Source organism: Notamacropus eugenii, chromosome 2 (genome assembly GCF_028372415.1).
Source record: "Notamacropus eugenii isolate mMacEug1 chromosome 2, mMacEug1.pri_v2, whole genome shotgun sequence".
In the NCBI taxonomy this organism is placed as follows: domain Eukaryota; kingdom Metazoa; phylum Chordata; class Mammalia; order Diprotodontia; family Macropodidae; genus Notamacropus; species Notamacropus eugenii.
This window is the reverse complement of record NC_092873.1, coordinates 73,769,594-73,779,535: the sequence shown is the minus strand read 5'-3', so window position 1 is coordinate 73,779,535 and position 9,942 is coordinate 73,769,594. Positions and strand designations below refer to the sequence as shown.

Below are 9,942 nucleotides of genomic sequence, written 5' to 3'. Positions count from 1 at the left end.
AAGTTTTAAAAATGAACGTTCAAAACTGTTTTTACATGCAATTAGAAATAAAATATACAGGCAATGGGGCATAGAAGTCTATCATGCCTTACAGGAAAATGGAAAGAGAAGAGAATAAAAGAAGGGGGTGAGAGTGATAGAAGGGTGGGCAAATTGGGGGAAGGAATAATAAGAAAACATGCCATCTTTGGCTGGTAGCAGGCAATGTGGGTAAATCTGAAACTCAAAATCTTGTGGAAGTGAATACTGAAAACTAAAATTTAATTAATTTAAGGGCAAATTTAAAAAACCCTTGAGGTCCAAATTCTCTCCTTTCCTCCCTCCAGACATTCCACAGGCCTGTCCTCCACCATCAAGAAGGTAAGAAATTTGATTCTGGCAATACATGTGTAGTCATGCAAAATATATCCATAAGTCATATTCTGAAAGAAAACAGACCCAAAAAACTACTCAAGAAAACTAAAGACAATAGAAAAGGACATTTCAACCTGTACTCAGACACCATCAGTTCTTTCACTGGTTCTGCACAGTATTTTTCATTATAAGTTCTTCAGAGTTGTCTTCTAGCATTGCATAGCTTTTGCTGTTGATGTTGACTCATTTCAGTGGTGACTGATCCTTCATAACCCCATTTGGGGTTTCCTTGGCAAAGATAGTGGAGTGGTTTGCCATTTCCCTCTTCAGACCATTTTACCAATAAGGAAATTAAGGCAAATAGAATGAAGCGACTTTCCTAGGGTCATACATCTAGCAAGTGTCTGAGGTCATACTGGAATTTAGGCCTTCCTGAATCCAAGCCTAGCACTCTATCAGCTATGCAACCTAGCTACCTTAATACAATAGTTAGCTAACCTTTTTGGATCCAAGGTAAATATTACTAGTTTTCTCCAGAAGTCAGTATATCGGAAGATGGGGTATTGTTTGAATTTGAGGTTTCTCTCAGCAGCCTTCCCTGAACCTCTCCCCCTTACTATCCATTTGTCTACTTCCTCTCACAGCTCAAAACTGAGGAGCTTGGTTTTTTTACAGTTAGGTTGTGTTTTGCACAGCCTTTGATAAACCAAATAAATCACAGCACTGTCAAATGTAATTTATTTTTTGCTTCCCTAATCTAATATTGTGCATTTGCTATTTATCATTGTTGCTTGTTCTGAGGGTTGTTTTATTTAAATAAATATTAGATTGTTTTCTGCCAGGGTCTGGGAGAATTCAACCTAGGCATTCAAAGTATCCATATGGGCCTTGTCACAGAATATTCTTTTTTTTAAGACCTTAATTTTACCTAACCTGGGCATTAAGAGAACGTGCACATGACTGATATGGAATTTTCCTACATTTGGTTTAAGACAATCAGCAGTCCTCTGTTCATTTGACTGTTAATAGTTTAAAGCCTATCAGGGCCTTCAGGGAGCCAGGGTATCCATTTTGATAAGACTGCTCAAATAAAAGAAGTTCTAATATCTGTGATATCTAAAAGAATAAAATTAAAGTAAGTACAGCATTCTTTTCTGTATGACAGGTCCAGTTCAGCAAAAATTCCTAATTGGTGGTTTAGATACAGAAGTAATAGATTTTTGTCCCTTTGAGGATGATAGATGTCTAATAACCTTGACCTGAGATCTACTAGCATGGCTGAAAAATGAACAATAGCAAACCTTATTAAAATGATCCGTGTAATTTAAAGGCAAATCAAGAGTCAGGGAAGGGATTCCTATTTCCAAGCTCAAATGGTTTTTCATTCACATAACCATAACCATTTGCTAAGGGTTCAAAGGGACATTTTCAGAGGCTAAAAATAAAAGCAGAGTCAAACACATAACTTGTTTATCCAAGTGATATTTACTGAAGGATATGACATAACTTGCTACATATTAGGAAAACTCAGAAAATATCTACCTCTGATGTTTCTCCCAGTCTTAAATGTGTACTGATTTCTCATACGAGATACAACTGCAGAAGTCAGGCAGCCATGATCTATGACAATTCTCTTTGTAGCAATTCATCTTCAATGTGGTGCATTCTGAAGGGAATTTAACTTCTTTAGAAGAAGGCTATGTTTCTGACAGCAAATTCTCTCCTTCGTTTTAGAGCTGAAGATTTGGGACACACTATAACTGACTTCATGAATAATTTGACAACTGGTCTTTTGAGAAACTCAGCATTGACATATTCAACGGTGCATTTACAGGGTGGGTGACTGTTAGATCCACACAAAACTTAAACTACATATCTTCAAATTATTATTGTATCTCATCCTACACAAACTGCCCATTTCAAATGCTAGACTTATCTAGAGAATGATTATGAAATAACCTACCATTTTCTTAGATTGGTGGAGGGCACAAAGCCTGTATGGTAAGAGTTCTAGCAAGTTATTTAATTTATTTACTGATTTAACAAACCATGAGGTTACAAGTCATTAGTTAATAATCAGTATTAGTGAACAAAGAAAGCGATTCATTCAACATTCAAGTAGAGAGAGTTAAAGCACACTACACTTAAAACAAATGCTTAATTTACTAAGAAAAAACTGAGAAACGAAAGTCAACCCAGAGTGAGGACTTTGGAAGCCCAGACAAGCAGCAGCAGGCAACAAGTGGCATAGGTGTTAACCAGTATCCTATCCACAGGTAATACTGTACCTTCAGACTTCAGAGAGAGTCCCAAAGACTGAACACACTGAGATGAGTTGAATAAAAGCAATTTTTGATAAGTTCATGTTGGTCCCATTCACCTCATTCTTCAATACAATATTGAACTGAAAAGTAACTTTCAATCATTTGTTCATGGTAACCTAGTTAGCAAGTTCTAAGCAGACATGTCAAATCCTTTTATTCTGACTTAAATGTCAAGAATTTTTATTCTAAACCAAGAAAATATTAACTCAAAATGCTTCAAAAGCTCTCAAGGAGAGGACATTAATTGGGAAGGACAGAGAAAGTACAGAGGAAGATGCCTGTTTACCAGAAAGCTACATGAATAAAGTGAAGGAATAATAAATAAAAGAATGTAGAGTGTTTTTCAGTATTCTACTTCTGAAAATTTCCTAAAACCAGCTTAGACCATAACATTTTCCTCAAAGCTACTGTGACATCTTTATTCCTGACACTATAGATGAGAGGGTTTATAACAGGTGTTAGGATAGTGTAGAAGACAGACACCATCATATCCTTCTCAGTAGTATGATAAGAAGCAGGGAGCATGTAGTTATAGACAGCAGCTCCATAAAAGAGAATAACTACAGTTATATGGGAGGAACATGTGACAAATGCTTTCCTATGACCTGTAGCTGAATTCATCCTATATACTGTGAGGAGAATAAGGGAATAAGAGCTTAAAATAACTATGACAGGGATGAGGAGCATAAGGACACAGCACAGGTACATGACAAACTCATAGAGTGATGTGTCTGAGCAGGAGAGTTTCAACAAGGCAAGGACCTCACAGTAGAAGTGTTGGATCTCTCGGGACTTACAAAATGGGAAGTTCATGGTGATAGGGGTGAGAGTGAAGCCATCAAGAGAGCCCAAGAACCAACAGACAATTGCAAGGAATATGCAGACTCTGTGGTTCATGAGGATGGGGTAGCGGAGAGGGTGACAAATGGCCACATACCTGTCATAGGACATGGCTGCCAAAAGAAAGAACTCTGCTCCTATCAGAGTTACATAGAGGAACATCTGGAGTCCACAGCTTGCAACTGAGATATTATGAATCCCAATTGCCTGATCCAGCAGCATCTTGGGCACAGTAACAGAGATATACATCATGTCCATGAGGGAAAGTTGACTGATGAAGAAGTACATGGGAGTGTGGAGTTGGGGATCACTTTGAATCAAAAGAACTAAAGTGGCATTCCCAGTCAGAGCTACTATGAAAATAATGAATATCAGTGAGTAGAAGAAAGGAGAATATTTGCTTTGGCTAAAAAGTCCCAACAGGATGAAATCAGTTTCAAAAGTTCGATTCTCCAACCACATTGTTTGCTTCATGGTATCTCACCTACGGAACATGAAAAACCAAAACAATAAAGAATTTTTTATTCTCTCCCTTAAACAAAAATGATAGACTATCTATTAGTGAAGAAAAGAGTTATGGTATAGATTGTTCTTACAGGAGAAGAGATGATTTTTGCTAACAGGAGAGATTCTCATCAATCTGTGATACAGATAATCTAACTTAAAACTAAAGATAGATCTATTTGGATAGATAATTATCTTCAGTCAGTTTGAAACACTGAGTTTCTGCCAGATTATTCTTATATGAAATAGTGCTCAAGATGAGCTCTGCAGCTTCATAGAAAACATTACTGAAACACCCATTTTCTTATTATTTTTGTCACATGAGCTTCTCAAATTCAACATGGCTAATATGCAACCCATTATGCTTCCCTTTTCAAAACATCCTTATTAGTGCCAAGGAAATTATCATACTTTCAATCACTCAGTCTCACAACCTCGTTGTTGTCTTGAACCCTAAACTCCCTTAGTTTCAAACTGAGGAAATTTGTACTTAGAAATCATTTATTTCACAGAAATTTCTAGTGTGATACTTCAGAATATAATCCTATAAGTATAAAATTATGCTTTTGTACAGGTTAATAAATATATAAATTATGAAATACCTTCAAAGTAGATGAACTTGTGTCCACAAAAATATGCATATAGTCACAGAAATTCATATATCTTTGAATGATTCTATTAAAAAGATGTTCATCTATGATATTTTTACCCATGAGCCTGTATACTTCTCATCTGATTTTTACCTCATCAGTCACTTTCTTCACTGTAAAAAATGAAGCTTGATTTACATCAACTTTCAGTACCCTTTTAGTGCTAACATTCTAAAATTCTGTGTCTATTGTTAAATTTCCTCAGTACTAGGAAAAATATTGCCAATGATGGGTGATTTTTTCATATCATTTCTACCACCTTGCATGAGCACCTACCTTCCCCTTTTCCTATACAAATCCTAGCCTAGACATTTTTCTTTAAAATAGTTCATGGAATTTGATCCAGATGCATGAGACAAATAAACTTTGTGCTACTTACCTCCAATTCCTTCAATGGAAAAAATAGCTAGAGGTTAATTCTCTGTAATGAAAACTTTAGATGTTCACAGCTATTCCCAAAGACCAAAGCAGTGATGTTCTTCTCTGCTCCAAATGCAGAGAAAACTTGGAACAAACTCTCAAGAAAATGACCAAAGTGTTCTGTGAAAAGTTAGAATATATTTAGGGAGTGTGTTATGTTCCTCATCTACGTGAAAACTAGAATTACACAAAATCAAAGTAATTTTTAAAGAGAAATTAAGAGTGATACTACAAGAATCAATAAGATAAGAGGTGGATATTTATTTTCTATCTAGTTAGAAAAAATTTGAAAGATTAGTGTAAAATCCCAGAAGCAACATGCATTATTGAAGTCATTAGATGGAACTCTCCTATCCCAGCTCCTAAGTCTCTGGGTAATGCATCAAGAAGCTGACCCTGTTTGATGGGGAGGGAAGAAGAGATGTGAGTGTGATATGAATCCAAAGAGTGTGGTCAGAATATTACATCACCTACTTTTTCAAATTAATTATGGAAAAATTCTGGAATCCAGGTTGAATTAAAAGAATATTGTCTTGGGAACAAGAGGTTTGGATGGAGCAGGGTGGGGGAGAAGTCATAGCTCTGAGTGTACCTGCCTGTGTGGTCTGGAGAACGGTAGTTGTCATCTTGAAAACTTGATCTCTTTATCTCAAAAATGAAACCCTGAACTAGAAATTCCTTCCCACTCAAAAATTTTGTTTTCTGTATCTACTCAAAAATTTCTGACAACTTAGAAAATAATGCTTTTGAAGCAATACAGGTAATTAAGTTACTTTCCTTAAAATGTTTTTATTGTTTCACATTTCTTTTGAAGAAACAAACTTTTCCACAAACACCAAATCAATGAAACACTTGAAAAAATATATTCCCCGAAAACAACAAAATAGTTCCATTTCTAATTTGGTTGAAGATTTTAAATAAGGGGATAATCACTACTTCCTCAGGCATCCAATTCCATCTATGCATAGCTCTAATTTTTAAGAAAGTTGTTATTTATTTCAAGTTTAAATTTACTTCTTTGAAATTTCGACTTAAGTCCAAACTGAAAAATTCCAATCCCTTTTCAATGTCACAGCCATTCAAACGCTTGAAGGCCGTTATAATGTTTTTCTTCCAGCCCTATCTCCCTTCTCTTCTCAAGACTAAATAGTCCCAGTTCTTCAACTAATCTTGAAATGACATAAAGCTATTTACCATTCTGGTTATCTTCTCTGCATGCTCTCCAGTCTATTTAAAAGTGGCACTCAAAACTAAAAACATATTGCCAGATAAGTTCATATCAAAGCAGAATAAAAGAGAAGTACTATTTCCTTGTTGACAGACACTATTTATCTCTTATGTAGCCTAAATGGTATTAACTTTTGGGACTGTCATATCACTTGCTTAACTCTTGTAAAATATACAAAACTCTAGATCTTTTACAAACCACTGGCTAGTTAAGGATTATCTATTTTGCACTCAAAATTTATTTTTGAACACAATTAAAAATTTACATTTATCCTTACTGAATTTCAGTTCTCTTTTTATTTGGCCCAGATTTCTATCATCAGGATGTATTTAAATTTTGACTATCATTCACTGTGGTGCATTTCCTTGCCAGATTTCTATCAGCAAATTTAATAAGTTTATCATGTATTTCCTTTATCCAAATCATTGAATTAAAAGATATTTTACAGCATAGATCTCTATGACTTTACATTGGAAAGTTATTAAACAGATGAAAATAAATTATTAATGATTATCTTTAGATAATTTTTATTTGATCAGTTAAGAATCCATACAATTACCATAATTAATCTAATTTTTCTTCATATTTTCCCCAAAAATTGAAAATCTAGGAAACTCCACTTAGAAGGCTTCCAGTATTTCTTCATTGTAAGTAATTCTGACTTTTCATTCCTGATCATCTCCCACAGTATGTTAAATGAGAATTTCCTTTGAGTAGGTTTTGGAACAAATGATTGCTAAGGTCTCTAGCAACTCTACTAAAAATTCTGTGATTCTATTACTTTTTGATCACATTATTTTTATGTCTTGTTATACTTCTACTATGCTGTTAGATTATTCATGTAAATTTTTATTGTTGTACATGTAAGTTCTTTTCTATGAAATAACTGAAGATTTATATTGTCCCCAGTGCCTCAGCTCTGTAAGCAATCATATTGATTTCACCATTCATGATGAAAAGTTCTTTTTATCAACCATAATTTTTCCCCACCAACAAAGCCCTATTCTTTGTTCTGTACTCCCCAAAACTACAAAAGAGAGCCATCTCCCTCATTTCAAGATATTGCTTAGGAAGCTGAAAACTTACTTATTGATAAATTCATACTGTAGTAATAAACACATCGTGCTTGGAACTTTGTGCCTTGGATGTAACTTCTGCATCTACTGATAAGATCAATAACTGTGTTATATCTATGTCAATACTGGAATTCTGAATATTGAATCATTCTTGTGAACCTTCAATAAATTCAGCTTGGTCATAATATTTAGGGTTTTTTGTTTCAGTTTCACTACAGTCTTTTGCTAGGACTATGTTTAAAAATGTTAATCAATGTTCATTAGTGATATTTTGTCCTTTCCCTTTAATCCTTTTTCCTCTTATTTCCCTAATGAAATAGAAATATTTCTGAACCCAGATGTGTATATATATTTCTTTCCTCCTTTGATTACTTCAGATGAGACTTTGACTCGTACGCCACCCACAATCTTCCACTTTCCCCTTCTTGTTGTGTAGATTTCTACTTGTGCACTCCTTTTCTGTGAGATAATTTTCCCTATTGTTTGTCTCCTGTCCACCTGGTCTAGTAATGTGTTACTCTTTCCCACCCTTTTCTTCCTTCTTTTGAGACTACCAAAACATAATACACTCCCTCTGTCTAATTAAACTTCCTTTATGACCTCTGATGATGATAGAGTTCTGTGAGGCTGTACAAAGTATCTCTTCATACAGCAATAGAGACAATTTTACTTCTTTTATCCTCTTTGGATTGATTGCTCATATTTACCTTTTTGTGCTTCTCTTAACTTTGTGCTTGTACACTTTTGTTTTATAGATGAAATGAGAAAATATTTGTAAAGTGTTTGGCACAGTGCCTGACACATGGTAAATATCTGTTCCTTCTCCCTTTTTTAAGGCTTTTCTTTAAAAGACAAATAAAATGGTCCATTGCTTTTTTAATTGACTAGACTAAGGTTTTCACAAAATCCCCTTAGTCACACAGTTTTTGATAGCCACTAACTAGCTCTGTAACTTTAAGTATATTACTTTTACCTAGGGATCACTTTAGGCTATATTCTAGGATTTATCTTCTAAGTTGCAGAAGGGTTGCAAATAGCTTTGGTGGAGGAGTTTGCTAGATTTTCAAAATAAAAATCTATTTAATATATGACTGTTATATTTTTAGTTTTCTTATTTTTTTTTATATTCCTGGTACAAGACCAAAATGGTAATAGTGTGTTCGGCCTAGAGGCCGATGGGCTACCCGAGTCTACTCATCTTTTGCAGGTCTTCGGAGGCCAACCAGATAAACGTATTGAGACAAGAGACTTTCCAGAGTCGAACAAGGGTTAGGCTTTATTCAGGGTCTTGGTTACATGTGCAGGGTGAATTCTTCCTCAGGAGAGAGGAATCCTCCTCCTCCCAAGGGGCAAGGATCATACAGCAAGAGGATAGGAGTGGAAGAGGGGAGGGACCCTCCTCCCTCTAAGGGCCCCTCAGTGCAAAGGAACACCTTCAGGCTTTCCTGTCCCCACTTAAGCTCTCCCAGCCGCACAGTTTGCACGTGAATACCATGCCTGCTCTCAGCCCCTAGCTAGTCAACAACAGGTGTGCTCAGACCACAGGCCAATTTCAAGGGTGGGATCCTCTCCCCAGCAAGTTTCCAACTGAGAAGAGGTGGAAATACACAAGATAGCCTGTGTTTCTCGCCTCAATCCCCAGCTGTTCCCTGGGGGGCCTCATGAGAACTCTAAGATTTAGAGGTCCTCACTTTTACCTTCCCAAGACTGTCCTCATGAAACTGAGCTTACACCCCTAACAATAGTGAATAATTTTTAACGTGTTGCTATACTATATGCAAATAGTCTAGTCAGTGTCATAACAAAAATAAACATTACTTTAAAAAATCAATAGTTTTCCATTGCTATTTCCCAGATTTGTGTATCAGGATAACATATGTCAAGAAAAAGTTTGTAATTACTTTATTTTTCCATTTTTGTAAATGATTCATGTAGCATGAATCTTCTCTGAAATCTTCATAGAATGAACTTTTAAATCAATCTAATTCATCTACAGCTGAGATTTCTATCCATTCAGTGTGTGTGTGTGTGTGTGTGTGTATGTGTGTGTGTGTCTATGTGCATGTGTTAGCTTTGAGAGTTTCTCAATTTTTCTTTCTGATACGAAGTTTTTCATAGGTATTATCTATCTGCATCCAAGATACTCTCCTTTCTTCTTCAATGTGTTCAGTGCTTGGCTTATAGTCTTTTTCTCCTCCATAAGACCTACTTTCATGCTAAGGGACTTTAACATGCATATTTATGCACCTTCTTACCCTATCATTTCCTTGCACTTACTAATTAGCCGTGATTTATTCCTCTATGACACCTCGACTATGCATACATACATGTGAGTGTGTGTGTATAAATACATACCCTTGACCTTGCATACATACATACATTGCATACATACCATGCATACATACTATACATATATATTTATACACACAAATATATATACATATAGAAACATACATACCCTTGATCTTGCAGTCAACAAAAGTGTTCCAATTCCACGTTCATGAAACTCTGAAATTCCTTTATCTAATCATGCTTTGCTTTCACTC

The 9,942-nt window shown here is 35.4% G+C and overlaps 1 protein-coding gene across 1 annotated transcript; it reads right to left on the bottom strand.

The window, feature by feature from the left end:
• Positions 1 to 3,029: 3,029 nt before the first annotated feature.
• On the bottom strand, positions 3,030 to 3,992 carry LOC140523529 (olfactory receptor 2T29-like). Its single transcript, XM_072638356.1, has one exon. It carries the CDS (start codon positions 3,990 to 3,992, stop codon positions 3,030 to 3,032), a length of 963 nt encoding a protein of 320 aa, XP_072494457.1.
• Positions 3,993 to 9,942: the final 5,950 nt, after the last annotated feature.

What these genes read in the sequence shown, in the direction of transcription:
- LOC140523529 (XM_072638356.1), bottom strand. Translation starts at nt 3,992, where the DNA reads ATGAAGCAAACAATGTGGTTGGAGAATCGAACTTTTGAAACTGATTTC.